The 19476-nt window shown below is 48.7% G+C and overlaps 2 protein-coding genes across 4 annotated transcripts in view; one reads left to right on the top strand and one right to left on the bottom strand.

Annotated features, from left to right (window-relative positions):
• The window catches only part of MOSPD1 (motile sperm domain containing 1), a 139152-nt gene that overhangs the window by 38171 nt on the left and 81505 nt on the right, over positions 1 to 19476 (bottom strand). The gene's annotated exons all lie outside the window — the stretch shown is intronic.
• PHF6 (PHD finger protein 6) lies at positions 9931 to 19464 on the top strand. Of its 2 annotated transcripts, none has more exons than XM_026687059.2 (10): positions 9931 to 10211; positions 13412 to 13598; positions 13998 to 14099; positions 15536 to 15669; positions 15795 to 15838; positions 16420 to 16577; positions 16700 to 16843; positions 17344 to 17448; positions 17996 to 18129; positions 18702 to 19464. In XM_026687059.2, the coding sequence occupies exons 2-10, from the start codon at positions 13461 to 13463 to the stop codon at positions 18835 to 18837; spliced, it is 1095 nt and encodes a 364-aa protein (XP_026542844.1). In that variant the 5' UTR covers positions 9931 to 10211; positions 13412 to 13460; the 3' UTR covers positions 18838 to 19464. The 2 variants fall into 2 exon arrangements, with proteins under 2 accessions (XP_026542844.1, XP_026542842.1); XM_026687057.2 differs by having other exon boundaries at positions 9937 to 10211; positions 16417 to 16577.

Genomic DNA, 19476 nt, shown 5'->3' with positions numbered 1-19476 from the left:
TTTTCCACAAAGGGTCCAGAGCCCCCTCCTCCCCAGGAGGAACCTCCACCTCAGCCCCCCAACACCTTCGGGGCAAAAGGGATCCAAACCACAAAGGCGACTTTCGGGCTGAAAGTGGAGGGAAAAAAGGCGACTTTGCGCTCTCCCGTCCGGAGGAGGGAAAAACCCAGCAACTTTTTGCAACGGAAACTTCCACGCGGGGCTGCAAAAGGGCAGCTGGGCAAGGAATTTGGTGGGGGGGTTTGCTTGCAGGCGAGGCTTTGCAACAGGGCGACCGCGGGCGCCTCCGCGAGGAAGCGGCAACTTTTCCGCGCGGACCCCCCTTCTCCACCACCCCCGCGCCCCGCTTTTTGCACGGCGCACCACGTGCAGGGGAGCCCCCCCGGGGGCGCGCAGAGCGGAGGCGCGCTCCCGCCCCGCGATTAAAGAGAAAGGGAGGCCGGAGCATTCTGGGAAAGCGAGTCCTCCATTCAAAGAGCCGAAAACGCGCCAAGCCCGCCGGGCAGCGCCGCCGCCCCCTCGGGAAGCCCCCGCTCCCACCCCGCTCGCTCACCCTCGTTCCGCTGCCCGGCGCGGCGTGGCGGAGGCGGCTGGGTCCTGGGCGCCCCCCGGCCTCCCCCTCCGAGGGGCCCTTTGTCCCTTGGCCGCCACGAGGGACCCCCAGCCCGGCGACGCGGCCCCCGCGAAAAGTTTGCCGAGGCGCTTGGAAGGAGCGCCCGGCCGGAGCCGCGGCGTCCCTGAGCGGCTTCGGGGCTGAGCAGCGGGTGGGCTGGGCCGGACGGCGCCCGAGGGGTCCCGGGGCGGCGGCGGCGGCGGCACCAGCAGCGCCTCTTCCTGCCCCCTCCGCCTCCTCCTCCTCCTGCGCGTGGTGTCCGCGTGGGAACTACCAGCCCCGGCGTGCCTCGCGGGCGCGCTCATGCGCACTGGCCCCGCCCGCGGCCCCTCCCCTCCCTCCCTCCCGCGCGCCCTTCGCCGGGCGAGCCAAGACGGGCCGAGGCAACGCCGCTCCCCCGCCCCGCCCCGCCATGTGCATGCAGGGCGCAACAATGGAGACGTGGCCCGGGCCCCGCGCCGCCGCCGCCCGCACCCCGCACGCCTCGTGCACGCGCCCCCCGCCAGCAACGCCCCCTCCCTCCGCGCAAAAGGGGTGCAAGCGCGCTTCCCCCACCGCCGCCTCCGCCCGTAGCGCTGCAAAACTTTTCCAGGACGGGCGGCGGATGCCCCGGGAGCCCCCCGTCCCAGAAGGGCTCTCGGGCTGGGGGGCTCCGCTGCCTCAGTCTCCCCGGCGCCGTCGGGGGCGCGGAAAGGCTGCCGCGGGGTGAGGCGCCCTCCTACAGGTGCTTCGCCCCCACCCACCCCCCTCACGCCCGGCGGCGGCGGCGGCGGTTCCCCGGGTGCAGCGCCGCCCCGTTCCCCGGGCCGTCGAGGGCAGAGGCGCGCCGCGAGGGCCGGACGTTACCTCGGAGCTCCGGAGCGAAAGGCTGGCTGGGCTCGAGCGGGGGGGAAAAGGCAGATTTACGAAAGTGGCGCGAAGAGCCGGTCACGTGACCGGGCGGGGCGGCCCCCGCGAGGGGAGGGGCGCATCCGCTCCCCCTCGCTCATTAGCATAATTAATTGTCTCCTGCCGCCCCGGCCCCGCCCGGCTCAGCCAATGGCAGGGCGGGAGGAGCCGCGTGCGTTTCTCCGCCCCCCAGCTGCCCCCCAGCCCGGCTGCGCCTTCTGGGCCGGCGCTTTAAATGCCTGGAGGGGGCGGGCAGCGCTCGGGCTGGGGATGATGATGATGATGGGGGGTAGGACTCCAGCTTCCCCCGCGCCCGGGTGGGAGGGCGCCGAAGGGACCCCCAATTCCTCGCAGGTCCAGCTCCCTCCCTCCCCGATCCTAAGCAGCCACGCTCAGGAAAGGGACGCGCCCCCCGTCCCAGGATCCCGTCCCTGACTTGCGCTGCTCTTCCGAATTGCGTCTGGACGAAAAGCGCTTCCTATCCCGAGTTGCTGGGAGGAAAGCGAAGCGACCCTGCCTTTCCCCCCGACCCCACCAATGGTGGGGAGGGGGTCCCATAAAGGGATGTGCTGGCCCCCCACCCACCCCCTTGTCCGGGACCCCCTCGTTTTGCGTTTAAAACAAAAAACAAAACTTCACCGTTTGCAAAAGAAGAAGAAACGGGCCGCTCCTTGACTTTGCAACCCTCCCAGCCCGAGCCTGGATTCGAACCCCCACCCCCATTGCAAAAGCCCATCTTATTCTCTCCAAAGGCCCCCCACCCCCATGGCCTCTTCCCCAAAGGCAGAACAAAAGAGACCCTCGGCCTCTCCTCGCCGCCCCCCAGCAGAGCCGCGGTCCTGCAAAAGGCATGTGGCTTCTTCCTGCAAAGCCCCCCTCCGCTTAAAACCCGCCTTGTGGTCAGGCTGGGGCTAAAAGCTAAGCGCTGCTCACCCCGTCCCCTCCCTTCCCTCTCCCCCCATCCAGACCCCCCCCCCTCCGAGTTTCCCACCGAGGGCAAGTCTGCCTTTGGAGCAGGGGGGGGGAAATGCTGCGAGGAAAGCGGTGCCTTTTGGGGGGGGGGGGGATTGGCTTTAGCGATCTTTCCATTTAAAAGGGCCAAAATAAAAATAAAGGAACCGGCGAGGAGTTTCGCTGCTCAGGAAAACAGCCCTGTCTGTGTTGCACAGAAGACCCACCAACGTGGCTACGGGGAGAGTCTTGCTTTCTCCGTTTCAGAGGTGGGGGACAAAAGCAGCATAGCCCATAGATAGCAGCTTTAAAAGAATTATTTATATATCTATTTTATACATGGTACCGGTGAGTATTAGAAATTAAAAGTGAAAAGTATCTCACAATCTCTTCGTTAACAAGAATGGCGGTAGGTAACCCTGACTCTGGAGTTCTCAAAAACTTTGCATTTTCTCTTTGGAAAAGTTGCACCCTTGGCGGCTGGCCTCCTTTCAAACCATCCTAATAATCTGAAATCCGTCTGTTTTTAAAGTCTTTATGTTGTGCTCCATACTATATTCCTCAGGGAGCAGCAGCTTCCATCTGATTTTGAAATAAAGGGATAAGGAAGACCTTCCTAAAAGGAGGAAATAAAATTTAAAAAGAAGGAAGCTCTTCCTAAAATAATACATTTCTTCATTCTAACTATTGGTAAAAAAAAATATTAAATGAAGAGGGAAAAATTCCCAAGGAAATCAGTAAATATGTCGTTATTCTATCCACTGTTTGGTTTCTCTTTCTTTTTTTCTTTTTCTAAAGTCAGTTTAGGTGAGAACAAAAGAGTTTTGGGCAACTGCTTCCTGATTGGGTTCTCACTGGGAATATTTGACAAAAGAAGGGGCCAATTTAGGCCCCAAATTCAAGATTCCTTCAACAAAACCTCTGGGTTAAAGAGAGAAAGAACAAGGTAGAAATGTGGTTTGGTTCCTTCATCCATCTGCAGGAACAAAAATGCTCTTTTGTGTTTCTCTTCTCCAAGTTAAGATTCCTCCAGTTTTAAAGAACTCTTGGAGGCACGTTTACCCAAATCTGAGTTTACTCGTCAATTAGAAGAGAAAAAATGAATGCAATCCCAGATGCCAGAATTTTGAGAACTTTTAACATTTTAAAATCTCTAATCCTTCTCCATTTACCAGCATCAGATAAGGTTCATTGGGAATATATATTTGCTATATATTAGTGAGTAAAGTGTCTTTAAGAACTGTTCAGCAAGAACAGAAAACCTTTGAAAATAAAGGATTGATAACCTCAGTAGCTTAATTGATGGAAGGATTTAGTCATTTAGAATATACAGCTACAGATCCTTCTCTCTGTATTCTTTACTAATCTCTATAAAGAATTTAGAACCCAGCCTCTCTTTCATCAAATAACTTCGAAAGTTCACAAGGAAAATTAAATGCTGTATATGAAAACCCTCACAGTTATGCATAAGAAAAGCATAAAGATTTTATTTCTGTAAAAGTTATAAATCATCTGGAAAAAAACGGAAAACAACATTTTTGCAACTTTATTTGAATCTCCTTTCTTGAAAGACCAAATTGAGGGAGAAAAAGTGACTTAGAAGGGTGGTGAAATTGGAGAGTGGATAGTCTTGCCAAAAACAAAGATCACACTCACAAACCCTAATACATTTCTGCTCAGCTTTTATTTTTAGCAGACTAAAAAGGGACCATTCTAAAGGAAACATGGACTCCCACAAAAATTTTTAGCATCTTTTTCCTGCTCTTGTTGTTTTTCTGATTCACCCTCAAATGAGTGTGCAGACATTGTCATGAGCAGACAAAAGTTAAAAGTGGTTATTAAATATTTTGGTACCATCAAAGGCTACTTGTATCTGTTTAGAATATCAGTGCAATTTTGGGAGAATTCTTCTGCAATTCAGATGGATGTGATATTTAGGGATGTGATATAAGAAATTCTATGTTTATGTTGCACATTAATTTATGAAACTTTTGCTGTCTACAATTTTGTTGGAAAATAAGCCCATTTCTAATCGATTTAACAACCTTTTCACTTAAAAAAACAATACTCTGTATTTTGTGTAAAGTGGGTACAATTAAAAGTTGGAGTCAGTTTGTCTGTGACTGTGCTTTTATTATAACTCAGATGTTTGCCGTGTTCAAGGTACTTATTATTGTATATTTTGTTCTCTCTCTCTCTTTGCAACTGAGTTCCAAGTTGTAGCCAAGATGTCACTTTTACACTTTTTCACCATTGAGCATACTTCTGCTTTCGCAATTTTTTTCCCAACATGGGAAAAATTGTGCTTTGATTCGCCTTGCAAACATGCCAAATGTTGCTCTTCCTTGTACTTAACTGGCTCTCCAGAAATTAATACACAATATTTTCTTCAGAAATCCTTATAAATAGTAAAACAGAAGCCTTATCCCTGGATGGGATTTAAGAAGGCTACCTGTAACTGGCACACAAGATAAGGACTGTTCTCGTGTTCCATGATCCAAACTTGGCCACTTGGGACAACATGCTAAGCTAACAAACCATGTTTACAAACAGTACTGGGTGGATGAACTCATTAAACTATGTTAAAAGTAGACCCAGTGCCTTGAATTCAATGGAGCTCTTTGTTTTGAAGGCATCTAACGTTACAAGCCCTGCTGAAGACCAGTCTAAGCAGGTTCTCCTGAGCTTAGGGGGATGAGGGTTGCGGAGAACTTGAGGGTTATCTCCAAGAGCTCTGGTTGAGGGACGGAAGACTTATTTCAGTAAGGAATTTTTTGTCTTTCCTACTCTGAGAAGATCTGAGAAGCTACCCCTCCCCAAACCATGCCTGACTTTTTCCCCCCTGTGTCTTGTAACTGAGCTTGGTAGTGGGCCACAACTCAGTCAACCTTCCCTTCCCTCGCTGCTTTCGTTTACCCTGGATTTAGAGGGAGACATTTTGCATCTTTAAGACCCTTGGAGAATCTTCCATTTGTCTGGCCGGCTTTTTTCATGGAAATGCTCCAGCAAACAGGGATTTGATTGTGGAATCTAGCTGCTTTGCCCCCCTCCGGAGAAGCTCATTTGGCCGGACAATGGTACCTCTTGGTGTCTCCACTCTTTTGAATTCCCAGTGGTCAGAGACTTCAAAGGTCAAGCAAAGTGCATCCTTCTGTTGTAAGCAAGGAAGAATGTGGGCCTGGGGGTTGGGGGAAGGGTGTGGGGAAGGGGCCTTGGGGGAAGGGAGGGGGAGCCAACCAGCAGAACACAAAGGCCTTGCATTTGGCAATTTGCAAGGATGGTTCAAACCCACACCCACCGGTTCCAACAGCCTATAAAACCGCACAGAGGATCAGGCAGGATGGAAAGCAAACCCCCCCCCCCACAAAAAAACCCCAACCATTTGTAATGAATCCTGTTCTTATGCTGCTATCCAAGTAAGCAGCAAGTTGTAGAACAAAGAAGGGGAACATTTATGGCCTCAAAGACCTTAGATGAACAGTGGCAGGAACTGGGTATGTCCAGTTAAAGGAAGGAGGGGAGGACCAAGGAGTAACATGATAGCAGTCTTCCAATATTTGATGGGAGGGGAGTAAATCTGTTCTCCAGAGCACCTGAAGGTAGGCCAAGAAGCCTTGGAAGAGAAATCCAAGCTAGAACTAAGGAGAAATTTCCTGACAGAACAATTAATCAGCGGAACAACTTGCCTCCAGAAGTTGCAAATGCTCCAACACTGGAAGTTTTTAAGAAGAGATTAGACAACCATTTGTCTGAAATGGTATAGGGTTTCCTGCCTAAGCAGGGGGTTGGACTAGAAGACCTCCAAGGTCCCTTCTAACTCAGTTATTATTGAGACTATTGTTAGATGTTACTTTTTGTTTTCACCCTGGGCGAAAGCAAAGTCAGTCCTGTTTTAGAATTAAAATTTAAGTATTTGTTTTACTTTTGGTGTGCTTTTAAACTATGTCACCACAAGGGAAGGGAGCAACTGGCAACCGCATAACCTCAAGGTGCCCCCGTTGTAAATACAGGTTTGGTTACCGAGCACCCTAATTTTGATCATATGACCCTGAGGAAGCTGTAATGGTTGTAAGTGTGAGGATTGGTCATAAGTCACAATTTTCAGAGCCGTTTGAAGAGTTGCTAAATGAATAGTAAGTTGAAGTCTACCCATATTAGATCCCATCTCCATCAAAGCAGCTTAGCCTTCCAGGAAAGATAATTTCATGATCGGCTCTACCTTAATGCGGCTGATAAAATGTTCCCAGTCAGTGCAGTTTAAAAACCACAGTGAGTGGCTTATTCCACAAGTAAGTGTTTTCTTTGTGTTTCTTTGACACACACAAAAAATAAAGGCTTCCTTTTCAATCTTACGCACCCAGAGAATGCCAACCTCCGAAGCGCACGCCTTCCAAGACCCCTTTCTCAAAATCAAACCGTTCAAAGCACCAGAGTGTTGCCATAAATCTGTTTCTCAGAGGTTTTATGCCCCAGAAAAGGCCACCCCCATATATTTTTTTTCCCCCAACCTAAAACTCGCTCTGACTGCTTCTCGAGGTATTGCTGCAAAAATTCTTGCCCCGAATCAATATTGCAAAGGATGCCAAAAGAGATTTTTGTGACCGTCTCCTTATTTTACCATACAGAGACGACAGCAAAGGGTGTGGAAGGGGATGTCGGATGTCCATTCTTGACCGACACGGGGACACAAAAGCAGCTGGGGTTTCATTGTGTGCTTCTGGCTCTTTGGGGCACCAGCCGTGGGCCGGTCAATAGGCTCTCTTCATCCCCTCCTGGTCCCTCTGGCACCGAATGGTCACCCAGCTCCAAGGTCAGTAGGAGGGCAGCTTTTTGTCTCCGGCCCCTGAAAGGTTTCAGAGCCAAAGGCTGGCTTTTCAAAAGTTCCCAAGGGAGGGACAGCAAGAGAGAGGATCGAGTTTGGCAAACGTTGGCAAGCAGATTTCAACCATCTTTTGCATTCCTGATTTTCTGTCTCTTCCAACCATAGTGGAGAAATAATCCAATCACGATGAGGGACGAGTGGAATATTTGCACACCCACGGGCACACATACAATTTCTGCTCTTTGGGAAGACCTAGAGTGAAAAAGGTACGGCCAATTTCGCAGTTTTGGTGTGTCTTTAACAGCAAGGGATGGCGAGCCCTATCCTGGTCTGAGTGCCAACTATGGTTTAGGGAATCCCAGAGTTCCCCACTCCGCGATTCACGTAACAACTGCAGTGCCTCAATTAACAACCATGGCTGAAAGATCAAATCGGGTGTGGCTCATTTCACAACCACTTTGCTTAGCGAAGAAAATTCTGACCCCAGTAAAGTCAGCAAGAGCAGATGGGAAGATTTTAAAAACCACAAGGACAAACCAATCTCCTGCTGACCCAAAGGAAACTTTTTTCTCCCTCTGCTGACGTCCAAATATCTGTCCAAATATCATTTTGGGGGACTGCGGTCTCACCCCGTACACCAGCTTTGTGAGTCGGGACCTTCTGGGTTTTTCAGCTGCTGGAAATGGACAAAACCATCGTGGGCTCTTCACACCCATTTCCAGCATCCATATTGTTGGCTTGAAGCAACCCTCCTCCCCCCACTCCTTTGAAGGTGGCTTACGATAAGGAAAACAAGGTTGAGCAAACCATTTTGTGTGTAAATGCCAGTCCACAGTGCTTCCCATTTTGTTCCCAAGGAGAGTGAGGGAAAAAGCTTCATTCCACTGTTGCCCAGCTGGGTAGCCTGGTGGGGGAAAAGAGGAGGGGGAGGAACTAGAAAGAATGTGGCAAGTGGGCTAGAAAGAGGGCAGTTAATTAGCTCTGGCTTGCAAAACCAGCATGCATCCCTCTTCACGCTTTGGCACAAAGTAACCTTTCCATTGGAAAATGCGGATTGCGTCCCGCCACCCTCCAAAAAAAACCCCCAATTACCAGAGTTTTTCTATGCAAGCCCTCCAAGAAAAAGCCATTCCTTCCTCCCAACGTCGTTTTAACCACACAACAATCCTGTGAGGTGGGCTAGGCTGAGAGATTGCAGCATTCACACCCTTCAAATGTGGTCTGTTTAGTTTAGTGGGGTGTGTAAACCCAGCCCCTGGGTTTCGTAAATGCTTCTCCTTGTCTATCAAGCCAGCAGGTCCTGCTTCACCAGGCACAGGTTCGTACTTCAGGTTACCCGTTAAATTTGCTGATCCCCGTTGGTCCAAATCAGCCGAGGTCCTAAGACACGAGGAAGCAAATCCTATTAAATCCCGTTTTCCATTTCTCAGGAAGCTCAAGTGTGGCAGGTGGAAGCCAGCCTTGGTGTGTCGGGTGAGCCTCTGCAAAGGGCTGGGAAACCAGATTTGTTTTTAAAGAGGCTGGCAGGTGGATAGTTAGGCAGGTTTTCATCCAATGCATGTTATGTGGCTCCCCTGCATTTCAATCCAGTAGACCAAAAGAGGCGTTTCTCAAACGTGGCCACTTGAAGGAGGGTGGTTTCCAACTGCCGGAATTCCCCAGCCAGCAAAAGGCCCGCCAGAAACTCCTCCTGGAGTCCCAAAGGTGCTTTTTTACAAGAGGCAACTGGACTTTCTGTGGGGGTTTTTGAAGATGTTTCACTTCTCATCCAAGAAGCTTCTTCCACTCTAACTGGAGGGTGGGGAAGAAGCTTCTCGGATGAGAAAGTCCAGTTGCTTCTTGAAAAAGCACCTTTGGGACAACCGTGGCCTGGATGACGGAGAGTCTCCATAGACCGCCAACACCGGAGGTTTAAATTTCCTTTCCCCCCAGTTCTGGTGTCAGGAGTCTGCTTGTCAGGCCGCCCTCGGCCAGGAGGGGGAGCCCTTCCGCAGCTCGAGAGGCGCCGCTGCTTTGCAGCACAAAAAGCCCGCAAAAGTTTTGAATGCGCCGATTCTCTTTAGACACGTGTTTGCACGCCCAGCATGTGTGGCCTGACACTACGGCACTTCTTCATTAATTTTCTTACCTATATAAAGGGTTTGTTTTTCAAATAATGAAACAACTATATTTTCAATAAATCATTTCAGTTCCCGGCTGATTGGAGGGCGTTGGAAAGCAGTCCGACACCAAATGGATTAATAATAATAATAATAATAATAATAATAATAATAATAATAATAATAATAATAATAATAATAATAATAATAATAATAATAACAACAACAACCATCATCATCAGAAGAAGAAGAAGAAGAAGAAGAAGAAGAGGAAGAAGAAAAAGAAGGTGGTGGTGATGATGATGATGATGATGATGAAGAATCTTCTTCGCGCATGCTCAATTGCTTCGCAGCGCCGTCGGGCGCCTACTTCCTTTTCGATGCGCCTGCATGGAAGCGCCGCTTCAACCCTTCCCAGGAAGCGAAAGAAAATGCGCACGCGCGACTCTACTTCCACACACGAGATAGGCTGTTGGCCTCATCCCAACCGTCGCGCGGTCTTCTGCGCACGCGCTCCTCTTTGGGGGGGGCGTTTCCCTTTCTTTCCCTTTTCCCTCGGCGCGTGCGCGACGGCGGCGTCCGCCAGGGGAGGGGAAGAGGGAGGGCGACGTCGGGGCTGACGTAGAACGCCGGTAGCGCGGTCGACGCTCGCTCGCTGGCGGCACGCCGTACGTCCCTTGCGTGCTGGCGTCAGGCTCCGCGGCGCAGCGTCGCCTCTCCTGCTGCCCCGCCGAATGAAAGGGAGCGGGCGAGCGGCGGTGGCGGTCCCGGTCGGCTTCTGAGCGGCGCTTCCCGCGAGTCCCCCGCTTCCGCCGGCCCCGTCGGCCTGAGCCGCCCGGTGAGTCCCGCGCCCGGGCACCACCCCGGCAGGTTGCTATGGAAACTGTCCCCCTCCCCCCCTTCCCCTGAAGGGCAGGGGTCCGAGAGGGAAGGGCCGCCGCTTCCGGGGCGCTTCGCCCCTGCCCGGCCCCGCAAGGTGGCCGACCCAGCCCCCCTTGCTGCTGGGGGAGAGGGGTCCCCGCAGCCCCCGGGGAGAGGGGAGGTGGGGGTGGGGAGCCTGCTCCTGCTGGTGGTGGTGGGGGTCCTCAGAAGGAAAGGGGCCCCCGCCCCGTTTTCCCTGCCTCGAAAGCGGAGGTGACTGGCGGGTCCTGGGCGGGGGCCTTCCAAGCCAAGCTGTCCCGGTTGGCACCGAGGACCCCCCGTCTCCCTGGGGGCTCCTCTGCAGGGCTGGGACTCAGGATGCGGGGTGGCATCACGGGGGAGCGCCAGGCTGGGCCCTTGGGGCAGCCCTGCAGCAGCTTCCCACGGTGGGCCATAGGCGGGGGTCTCCCTGTGGCGGACCGAATGGGGAGGGCCAGGTAGGCTCTGCGGGGGCTTAGCCCGCCCGGGTTCAGGGCATTGCCCACAGGGCTCCCTCCTGAACTGCTTTGGCCTTTCCGAACCTGCCCGGCCCCCTCCCACCTCGGAGGGCAGCCCTAAACGCTGCAATTCCAGCGCTTCCAGGAAGGCCCCTGTGCAGGGGAGGGTCCCTGCAGTCTGACCAGAGGGGGGTTTATCCTCTCCTCCTAGAGTCCCACGGGAGGCTCGGGGTTCACCTTGGCATAGTCAGTGGGGTGCATCCCCTTCCGCTCCCCAGAGGCTCTGCCCAAACCCACCAGAGACCCAGTTCTGCCCTTGGACTTACTCCTGGGAGGCCGAGGGGAAGGGGGGAAAGGGGGTGGTGATCGAGATGCCCTTTGAATCCCGTGCCAGCTTGGCATTCGACTTCTGACGCTTGCCCCCCACCTGGGTCTGGCTGATTCAAGAAAGGACCCTGCTAATCGTTTGAGGTCTTTTGCACTGGCACTTGTATACCTGCACAGGTGTGGAAAGGGTGTATTTAATGTGTTTTTTCCCCCACACAGTTAGCCTAAGTTTTTTTTCGGGTGGGGGGGGGGGGAATTGGCTTTGTCAAAGTCTTTAGGGCTAAGGTGATGTCAGAGGCACCTTCTAACTGCCGTGAAGGGAGAGACCCGGAAAGAGATGTTAAGGGTGGGGTGACAAAACATGTAGAAGGGAGGTCCCCATTTTCACAAACGGATTTGACAGTCTTTATTTATAGGCTGAACAATATTATCTTTCAGTTACTTGCCCTATAATATTTCCGAAACGGTACAGTGTATTTATTGTGGCACAAGTTCCACAGTCCCAAATGGGGTCTTAAACCCCCTCGCCTATCGCTCAGTTCCTTGGATTTCCTCTAGGTAGTCTTTGGCCTTCTTGAGATCTAAGGACGCCTGAATCTCTTGGAAAAGGGACATGCTGGGGCCTGGCTGGCAGCTCAGGCATAGCCAGCATGTGGACCAGCTCTTGAATTTCCCTCCTTACCCTCGGCTTAGGTGACATCACTGCTGCCCTCCCTCCTTTGGGGCTGAATAAAGCCGGCTGCTGTGGAACTGTCTTTTTAGGGCCGTTCTCTCCCCCCGCCCCCCTTTGCTTTTGGAACCATCCATTTCGGAAAGCAGTGGAGGCTACCCGAAGGGCATACCATGCAGCTGATATTGGGGGAAGGGACCAAGCTTGCCTTCTTGGGGGAGAGCCTCTTGCACCAAAGATAGCCTTGCTTCCCTGGACAGTCCTGTTTTTTCAGAGCTAAAGTCCCAAGGGTGTCCTCAGCCTGGAACTTAGTGGCCGTACGGAAGGACCCCCGTCTAGTATGGCTTTGGTTGGGGTTCTGAGTGAGGAGAAGGTAAAGCTTGGGTTTGTATGCAAAACGTTGCTGGAATTCATGTCCCCTTATGGTGAGGCTGTGTTGCCACAGCGAGGAAAACATTGCTGAGCATTTTTTATAAAGCATGAAACCATTGTTAGCTTGGAACTTGTCAAAGGAGCTTTCAGTACCAAAACCACAAATGCATATCTGGATTAATTTTTTTGGGTCAGAATGTATTCAAGTTCTCCTATCTGGAACCCTTCTGATATATTGGGCTACAACCCAAATCATTCACAAAGTAGGTTGGAGAAGGAACACGGAGAACCTGGCGCCAATAAACTAAGACTATGGAGAGTTATTTTTAAAACATTAATCTCTGTTCAAGCACCCTTATTTCAGAATGGCAAGTGAAAGTAGATTTTTTTTTTTTCTGTATGAAAAGTAATGGTAGCGCTATATGCTGATATTTTTCCCCCCAGTGAAAAACATAGAATATTCTGCACATTCTCATGGAGGAAGGTAGACAATATGGGTTTTCATGTAAGTCCTTTTTCTAAGCAATTTCCAGAAGTGATTGCAGGGCAAATAGAAGCTGTTTACAATTCTCAACAAGCTGTGACCTTGCAGCAGTCTTAGGTTGGATACCAAGACCAGAGTCATGCCCTGGCTTCCTCGACTTAATGCTCTTTGAGGGTATTATGGAATTATGTGCCATCAAAGAACGTTATTATGGGGAGGGTCGCCCAGAAAACTGAATGAAGCCATCAGCAGTTTGTAGCCCTGAATGTGTCTGGATCCAAAATCTGACATTTAATTGTTGGGACATGATTTTGCTTTGATTTTTTTTTCCTGTTTGGGGGAGAAATTTTCCACTAATTTTGATTCCTTTAAAAATGTTTGTAACATGGCAGCACATCAATTTCCTCTTGTGTATAAATTGGTTAGTTAAGGCTCTATCTCTGAATGCAAAGAATGCCCATATTCAGTACATTCGTTTTCAGATTCCCACTTTCTAGAATGTGTATGCAATGGGCACTTCCAGAAAATCCGAGAAGAAGAGAACTGGACAGCTTTGTTCCCAGAGCCCAAGGACTGTGACATCGCTTCTCCTGCGCTGTAATCGTAGTCTTTGCAGGCTGCCTTTGGAGAATTTTTCACTGAGTCACAGTTTTTTCTCCCTTGTAGAATGACACTTTTGGAAGTGTGCAGGTCTGTTAGAGGAGTCATACCTTTTCCCATTTCCCTTTGGGTGCTTAATGATAAATCTGGCTTTGACAAGGGATACTGAGGAGCTTCCCTGCACTTCAGTAAACAAAAGTATCGTTTTTATTGGTTGTTTTTTCTAGCTTTAAGGCAGAATAGAAGTGGTTTCCTTCAAGCCATTTTAAAACAACCATGTCGGGTACCGTTGGACAGAAGAAGGGCCCGCGGAGGCAGCGCAAGTGTGGCTTCTGCCGGTCCAACAAAGAAGATGAATGTGGACAGCTGATGCTCTCTGAAAACCAGAAGGTGGCAGCCCATCATAAATGTATGGTGAGTCCCACGAGCGAGGGGGGCCAGCACAGGTGGTTGCAGGGAGGGAGGGAAGAGGTGTGTCATTCTTCCTTGCCTCTTTCTTCTCCCAGATGCCTCCGTGGTTGCTCTTAGTGTGTGCCTTTCTTCATTGTGATTTAGCCTAGCTGGTGTTAATGTGACTTTAACCTCTGTCGAGCTGTTATGTCTGATTCCTGAGTGAACATCTGCCCATTGTGTCTGTTACATTGAAGCATGAGAGACAGACATAATTTCAAGAAAGATGGCCTTGCTAGTCTCATAGGCTTCTGCGACCGTGGCAAAGATTTTCCTGCGCTGGGGTCACCTATGTTGGATTGAATGTATTCCAATCTGCAAGAGCATAACAAGGTTCTGAGTAATGTTTTTCTGTATGTCTAGCTTTTTTCGTCTGCTCTGGTGTCTTCACACACCGATAATGAGAGTCTTGGAGGTTTTTCCATTGAAGATGTACAGAAAGAAATAAAAAGAGGCACAAAACTGGTAAGTTAGCATTGCTGGCACTAATACAACTTAATCATGGAATGTTCTAAGGATGTTCATTGTTGAAATCTTGCCTTGGTAGTCCTTAACCAAACCTTCCCCAATCTGAACAATAAAACTGTAAGAACTATATGCATGTAGAGATCCAGTCATGTGGAAGAAATTGATATTTAGGCTGTTTTTCGGCTTAGAAGTAGCTCTGTAATTGCTTTTCAAATAATTGGGTTATTGTATTATCAGATGGTCAATAAAACAGAAAATTCCTGAGCAGAAGTTTCCTTGAGTCTTCAGATTATTCTGAAAAGGATAGACGGTTTTAAACTTTTGTTTTCTGCCAATTTGTACCTGGAGCTGTAGGTGGCTTAGAGCATTTTATATGAGAGATGTTGCAAGCTGTGCCCAGGGAGGTGCTAGCTTTAGCTCTTCTCCTAAGTTGCTCCACCAAAAAGGCACAATTAAAACTTGTTGTTACATATGTCTGTGATGAAGCTGCAAATTACAGTCCCCTTGAAGATCTATGAATGTGGGGCAGACAGTAGACAAAGGCAATCATGAAAGTAACAGGGTCCAGGCCATGTGAGATTTTACACAGTTTATCAGCAGACTCTAGTTAAATCCCCCTATTGCCACTAATATAATATGGCTATTCAAATCAATTGAGTAGTGGACTATTCTTACAGTAATCATATCTGCTGATCTTTTAACATGTACTCAAGTGTGGAGAGACGCAGGTGAAATGCCTGACGACTTTGAACACGTAAAGCTGTGTGGTCTTGCTAGCTAGGAACCCTGAGTAACGGTAGCTTTTTAAGACTGTGGACCAGAAGTTGAGATTCCGCTGAGCAGAGATGCCAGCAGATAAATGTGGGACCTCATGCACACAAATGTCGTCCTTCGTCTTGTCAAAAAAGCCCAAAGCCTTAGGAAGAGAAGATTTGCTTTATTTTGGAACTTGCAGTCAGCCTCTTCTGGTAGATGCAGTACAGTTTTGGCTCTATCAAAATCAGCGGTGGCATCACCGTTAACTCGAGTGAAGTGGGGAACTATTATCTTCATCTCAGTGGAAGAGACCTTGAGAATTGGAGACAGTGATTTGGGTTACCGGGCCCGTTCAAGATTGATCTGGAGATGGAAGAAGCTTAGAGATCCTGGCTTGTGGTCCTTGGCCAGCTAATTCCCAGGAGGTTAAATTGTGCCAGACATTTGGTGTGGTTATCTCCCAGCTACTAGGTATAGAAGGGCAGCTGTGGAATGCTTTTGCCCGGCCTCTGAAGATGCTCTTCCGCTTCTCTCATTTGGGGGCTGTAACTGGAGCCTTGCCCTGCTCGCATTTTAAAATAGCAGTAAAAGGGCAGGCCAGGTTATCTCACCCGCCTCTGTTGCTGTCCACAGGAAGAGCAGAAGCCCTAATGTGGCAGTCTTCCTTTTTCTTTTAGAAGTGCTCCCTATGCCATTGTCCAGGGGCCACCATTGGCTGTGATGTGAAAACCTGCCACAAGACGTATCACTATTATTGTGCATTGCATGATCAAGCACAAATCCGAGAGAAACCTTCACAAGGCATATATATGTGAGTACGTCTCATGAAATTGAAGGGATCCAGCACTTTTTTTTTTTTTTCTTAATGGTTGCCATCTTGGCTAAAGCCCCAGAATAGTTAAGTAACTTGTTTTTTCTCTTGTGTTCTGTTCCTAGGATATTATGTCGAAAACACAAGAAAGTACCACACAATTCTGAAGGTAAAGCTATGCACAGTTTGCGATGGTTCTTAGCTCTCTGGATCCAACGCTCGGGTTGTTTTTTTTTCCCTCCATGAAAAGTGTTAAGAGTGGTCATGAATGCAAGCATTTTCTTGGTATCAATTCCTTTCTAGAGTGTTCTTCCCCAACCTTATGCCCTTCAGATATCCTCAGCTAGGGTTCTTATAATCCCCAGCAACTGAACGGATTGGAAAGGATGGGAATTGTAGTCAACCCATTTTAAGAGCAATGGGTTGTGGAGGAGTTGAGAGATGAAAGATGAATTGGATTGCTTTGGCAATTTCTAATCTTTGGTTCAGATGCAAAATAGGATGTAAGCAGAGAGGGATATATGGGCATCAATAGCCCTCCCTCTAAATTGGGATGGATGTGATAAAACATTTTTTTAATAGTTGTAAGCTTCCTAGCAGCTTTGGTCTTTTTAAGGGTGAAACGGTGCTGCTGTTTTGAGATGGGGTTGCTTTTTCCTCAGAATTTCTACTAGGTTTACAGAATTTGATCACAAGTCGTTCAAGTTGGTTATCTCTGTGTTTGTGCTTTCCTCCCCCCCCCCCCAGCAGATTTAGAAGAAGGTCTAAATGAACATGAGCTGGATCCGTCTCCTCCCAAAAAGAGGGGGCGCAAAGGAAGGCCCAGAAAGACGAGCCTTAAAGGGCAGTCGGAAGATGCTCGGTCAACCTCTTCGCACGGCACAGATGACGTAGAAAGCAGTTCTTATGTAAGGAATTTGTGTGTTAAAACCCCTCCAAAGAAGCACCAGGCTTTCTCTTCCAGTTGCCTTCTCTAGAAACTGTATTTGTTTTTCTGGCATATTATTTTAGAAGAGTCTTTTTCTTTCAGAGAGACAGATCACCCCACAGAAGCAGCCCCAATGATACAAAACCTAAATGTGGATTCTGTCATGCAGGTGAAGAAGAAAATGAAGCTAGAGGGAAGCTTCATATATTCAATGCCAAAAAGGCAGCAGCACATTACAAGTGCATGGTGAGAAATAGAATGTTGTCTTCCCTTTTTCTGGTTCACCGGGTCGTCCTAAATCAAACCTGGCCACTTTAACTCCTGTGGGCTTCAACTCCTAGAGTTCTTCAGCCGGCAGTTTCCAGATATGTCATCTGTCCTTGCTAGGCTCTGTCATGGTTACACTAACCTCGAATTAGAAGATGGTTCTAATTCTTCAAAAATTTAAAAATACGACTTAGTGTTACCTGTTTGTCTGATTCGGTAGCAAGCAGGGAAGAGGTAAACAATTACGCTTCTTGGGTGCATGGTATTCAGTGTCCGACTGTCAGACCAAAGGTTACTGGTGCCAAGAAGAGGTGGGGGGGGGGGGCATTGTTTTGCCTAGCGTCTGGGTCCTGGCAGGCTCCCCCTCTGGATCCCTTTCCCCAGTCAAGCCTTCTGGGCTGAGAGCTGTCCCCGGTTTTGGTCTCAGCCAGGCTCCAGCTGTGCTTCTGACGCCTTGCTGCGTCTCTTTTTCTTCCCAGCTGTTCTCTTCTGGTACTGTACAACTGACAACAACTTCCCGGGCAGAGTTTGGTGATTTTGATATTAAAACTGTACTTCAAGAAATCAAACGCGGAAAGAGAATGGTACGTCCTTTCGGTTTGAAACTTGATGTTCCACCTCTGTTTTGTCTTCTGCAAAGATCTGAGGGGCGCCTATAGGAATCCCTTTCCTCTCTCTCTCACGGCAAGCCCATGATCAGAGTGGGCCGGTAACAATGGCCGTTAGTCAGAGATTGTTAGCCTTGATGTTATTCCTCTGCTGGCCTATAGCCTTCAGCTTGGAGGAAAGACGGCTGCAGTTTCCTTGCCGTGACTGCCCACCTCTGCTTTTAAAACCTTTGAAACCTGCTTTTAACCTGCTTTCAAAACTCTCCTAGCAGAGGAACTCCGAGCATTGTTACTTCATGCAAACGTGCTTGTTTTGTCCTTTTCCACAAGATCTGTAGACTGGACACCCAACATCTTGTACTGTTTGCATTTCAGCCATCGGGAAAAATAGCTGCTCGACTCTTTTCTTAAAATTATATTTGAATCATAAACTTTCCAAGAAGTAAACTGAATGTGCTGCTGGCTTGCCTGCCCAGCCTTACTTCACCGCCTCATCCTCTCTTTATTTCTCTCTTCATGACAGAAGTGTACCCTCTGTAGTCAGTCTGGCGCTACGATTGGATGTGAGATTAAAGCTTGTATCAAGACTTACCATTACCATTGTGGAGTGCAGGACAAAGCAAAATACATTGAAAACATGTCACGGGGCATTTATAAGTAAGTGGGTTGTACCTCTCTCTGTGTTTGATTCTGTGTAGCTACATTATTCTTTCTTTTAAAAAAAATCCGTAAACCTAGGACATTGGTCAAAATGAATGGTGCACTGAATCGGCTGAAGGAGTTCCAAACCAGGAAATATATTCAGGTCAAGGCCTGGAAAGCATACTTGCTGGAGATTGTCTTACATTTGTTTAGATTGGTGAGGAAACGCGGGCTGCTCTAGGATTGGCCTAGGACATGACACAACATGTATCTTGGAGACTGTGCTGCATTTTTGTGACTCTTGAGTTCAATTTGTGGCTTTTAATGCCATAAAATCAATGTTTCCCCCTTTCAAGCTTTGTCAAGTAGCCAATGATGAGAACTGGCGCTTATGTATAGCAGATGGCTCACCTAAGTAGAAGTGGAATCAACTGCTATTACTTGACTGGATGTGCCAAGCCAGGTTACCTAGCAGCCGTGGTGCATGAAGTTCAGGCCAGGGAGTGTCTTGGCTGAGATTACAGGCTGCCAGGTCAGCCTCTTGGTTAAACTGCCCTAACAGATCCCTTTCTCATTTTTTTCTCCAGGCTTTATTGTAAAAACCATAGTGGAAATGATGAACGAGATGAAGAGGATGAGGAGCGAGAAAGTAAAAGCCGGGCAAAGTCGGTAGCTGATCACAGTGCAATTCCTCAGCAGCAGCAGCAGCTCAACGGAAATTAGGTATGAAGTTGTCACCTGCCAGTCCTCCTCCTGAGATACCACTGTACAATTGATGTAGTTGTTGTTAGTGGTAAGACATTTTAAGCCGAGCAAATGCCAATAAGTGGTTTTTTGTTTTGTTTTGTTTTTTATTTTTTAAAAACTGGAGCCCCATGGCACAAAAACTGGGGAGATTTCTCAAATTCATCTAACTCTAAAGAAGACTCCACTCATCGGTCAATAAATATTGCTGTTATGTTCGATCGGTAACATGCTTTTATTCTCGACTATTTTAAAATTTTACCTTTTCCTCAACGTCTATTAAATAGGTTTCAAGTGACTGAGTTAAACTGGGAATGAATAAGACATCCATAACTACTAACCTTTTTTAATGCTTAGTACCTTTTTTTTTCTACTGCCTGTTAGAAATGTCCTTGAACTGCCAGAAATGTTCATGTCTATGATGAGCCTTCAGCAGAAGTTGTTTCACATGTCAATATTATGTAGGTAATCTGCAGTGCCTGGAGAAACACACAGAGAAACACGATATCAGTGAGATGTAAATTATGCAATGTCAACACTGTGGCATATGTTGTAATAGTAAATTCTGTTCCTGGACCTGGAATTAAATTTCTCAGATTTGGAAAACGTTCAGTGGCT

This window comes from Notechis scutatus, chromosome 10 (assembly GCF_049901735.1).
Source record: "Notechis scutatus isolate UNSWTSFEM ecotype Mainland chromosome 10, rNotScu1.2, whole genome shotgun sequence".
In the NCBI taxonomy this organism is placed as follows: Eukaryota; Metazoa; Chordata; class Lepidosauria; order Squamata; family Elapidae; genus Notechis; species Notechis scutatus.
Note: the sequence above shows the minus strand (reverse complement) of the source record. Positions and strands in the feature narration are given on the sequence as shown.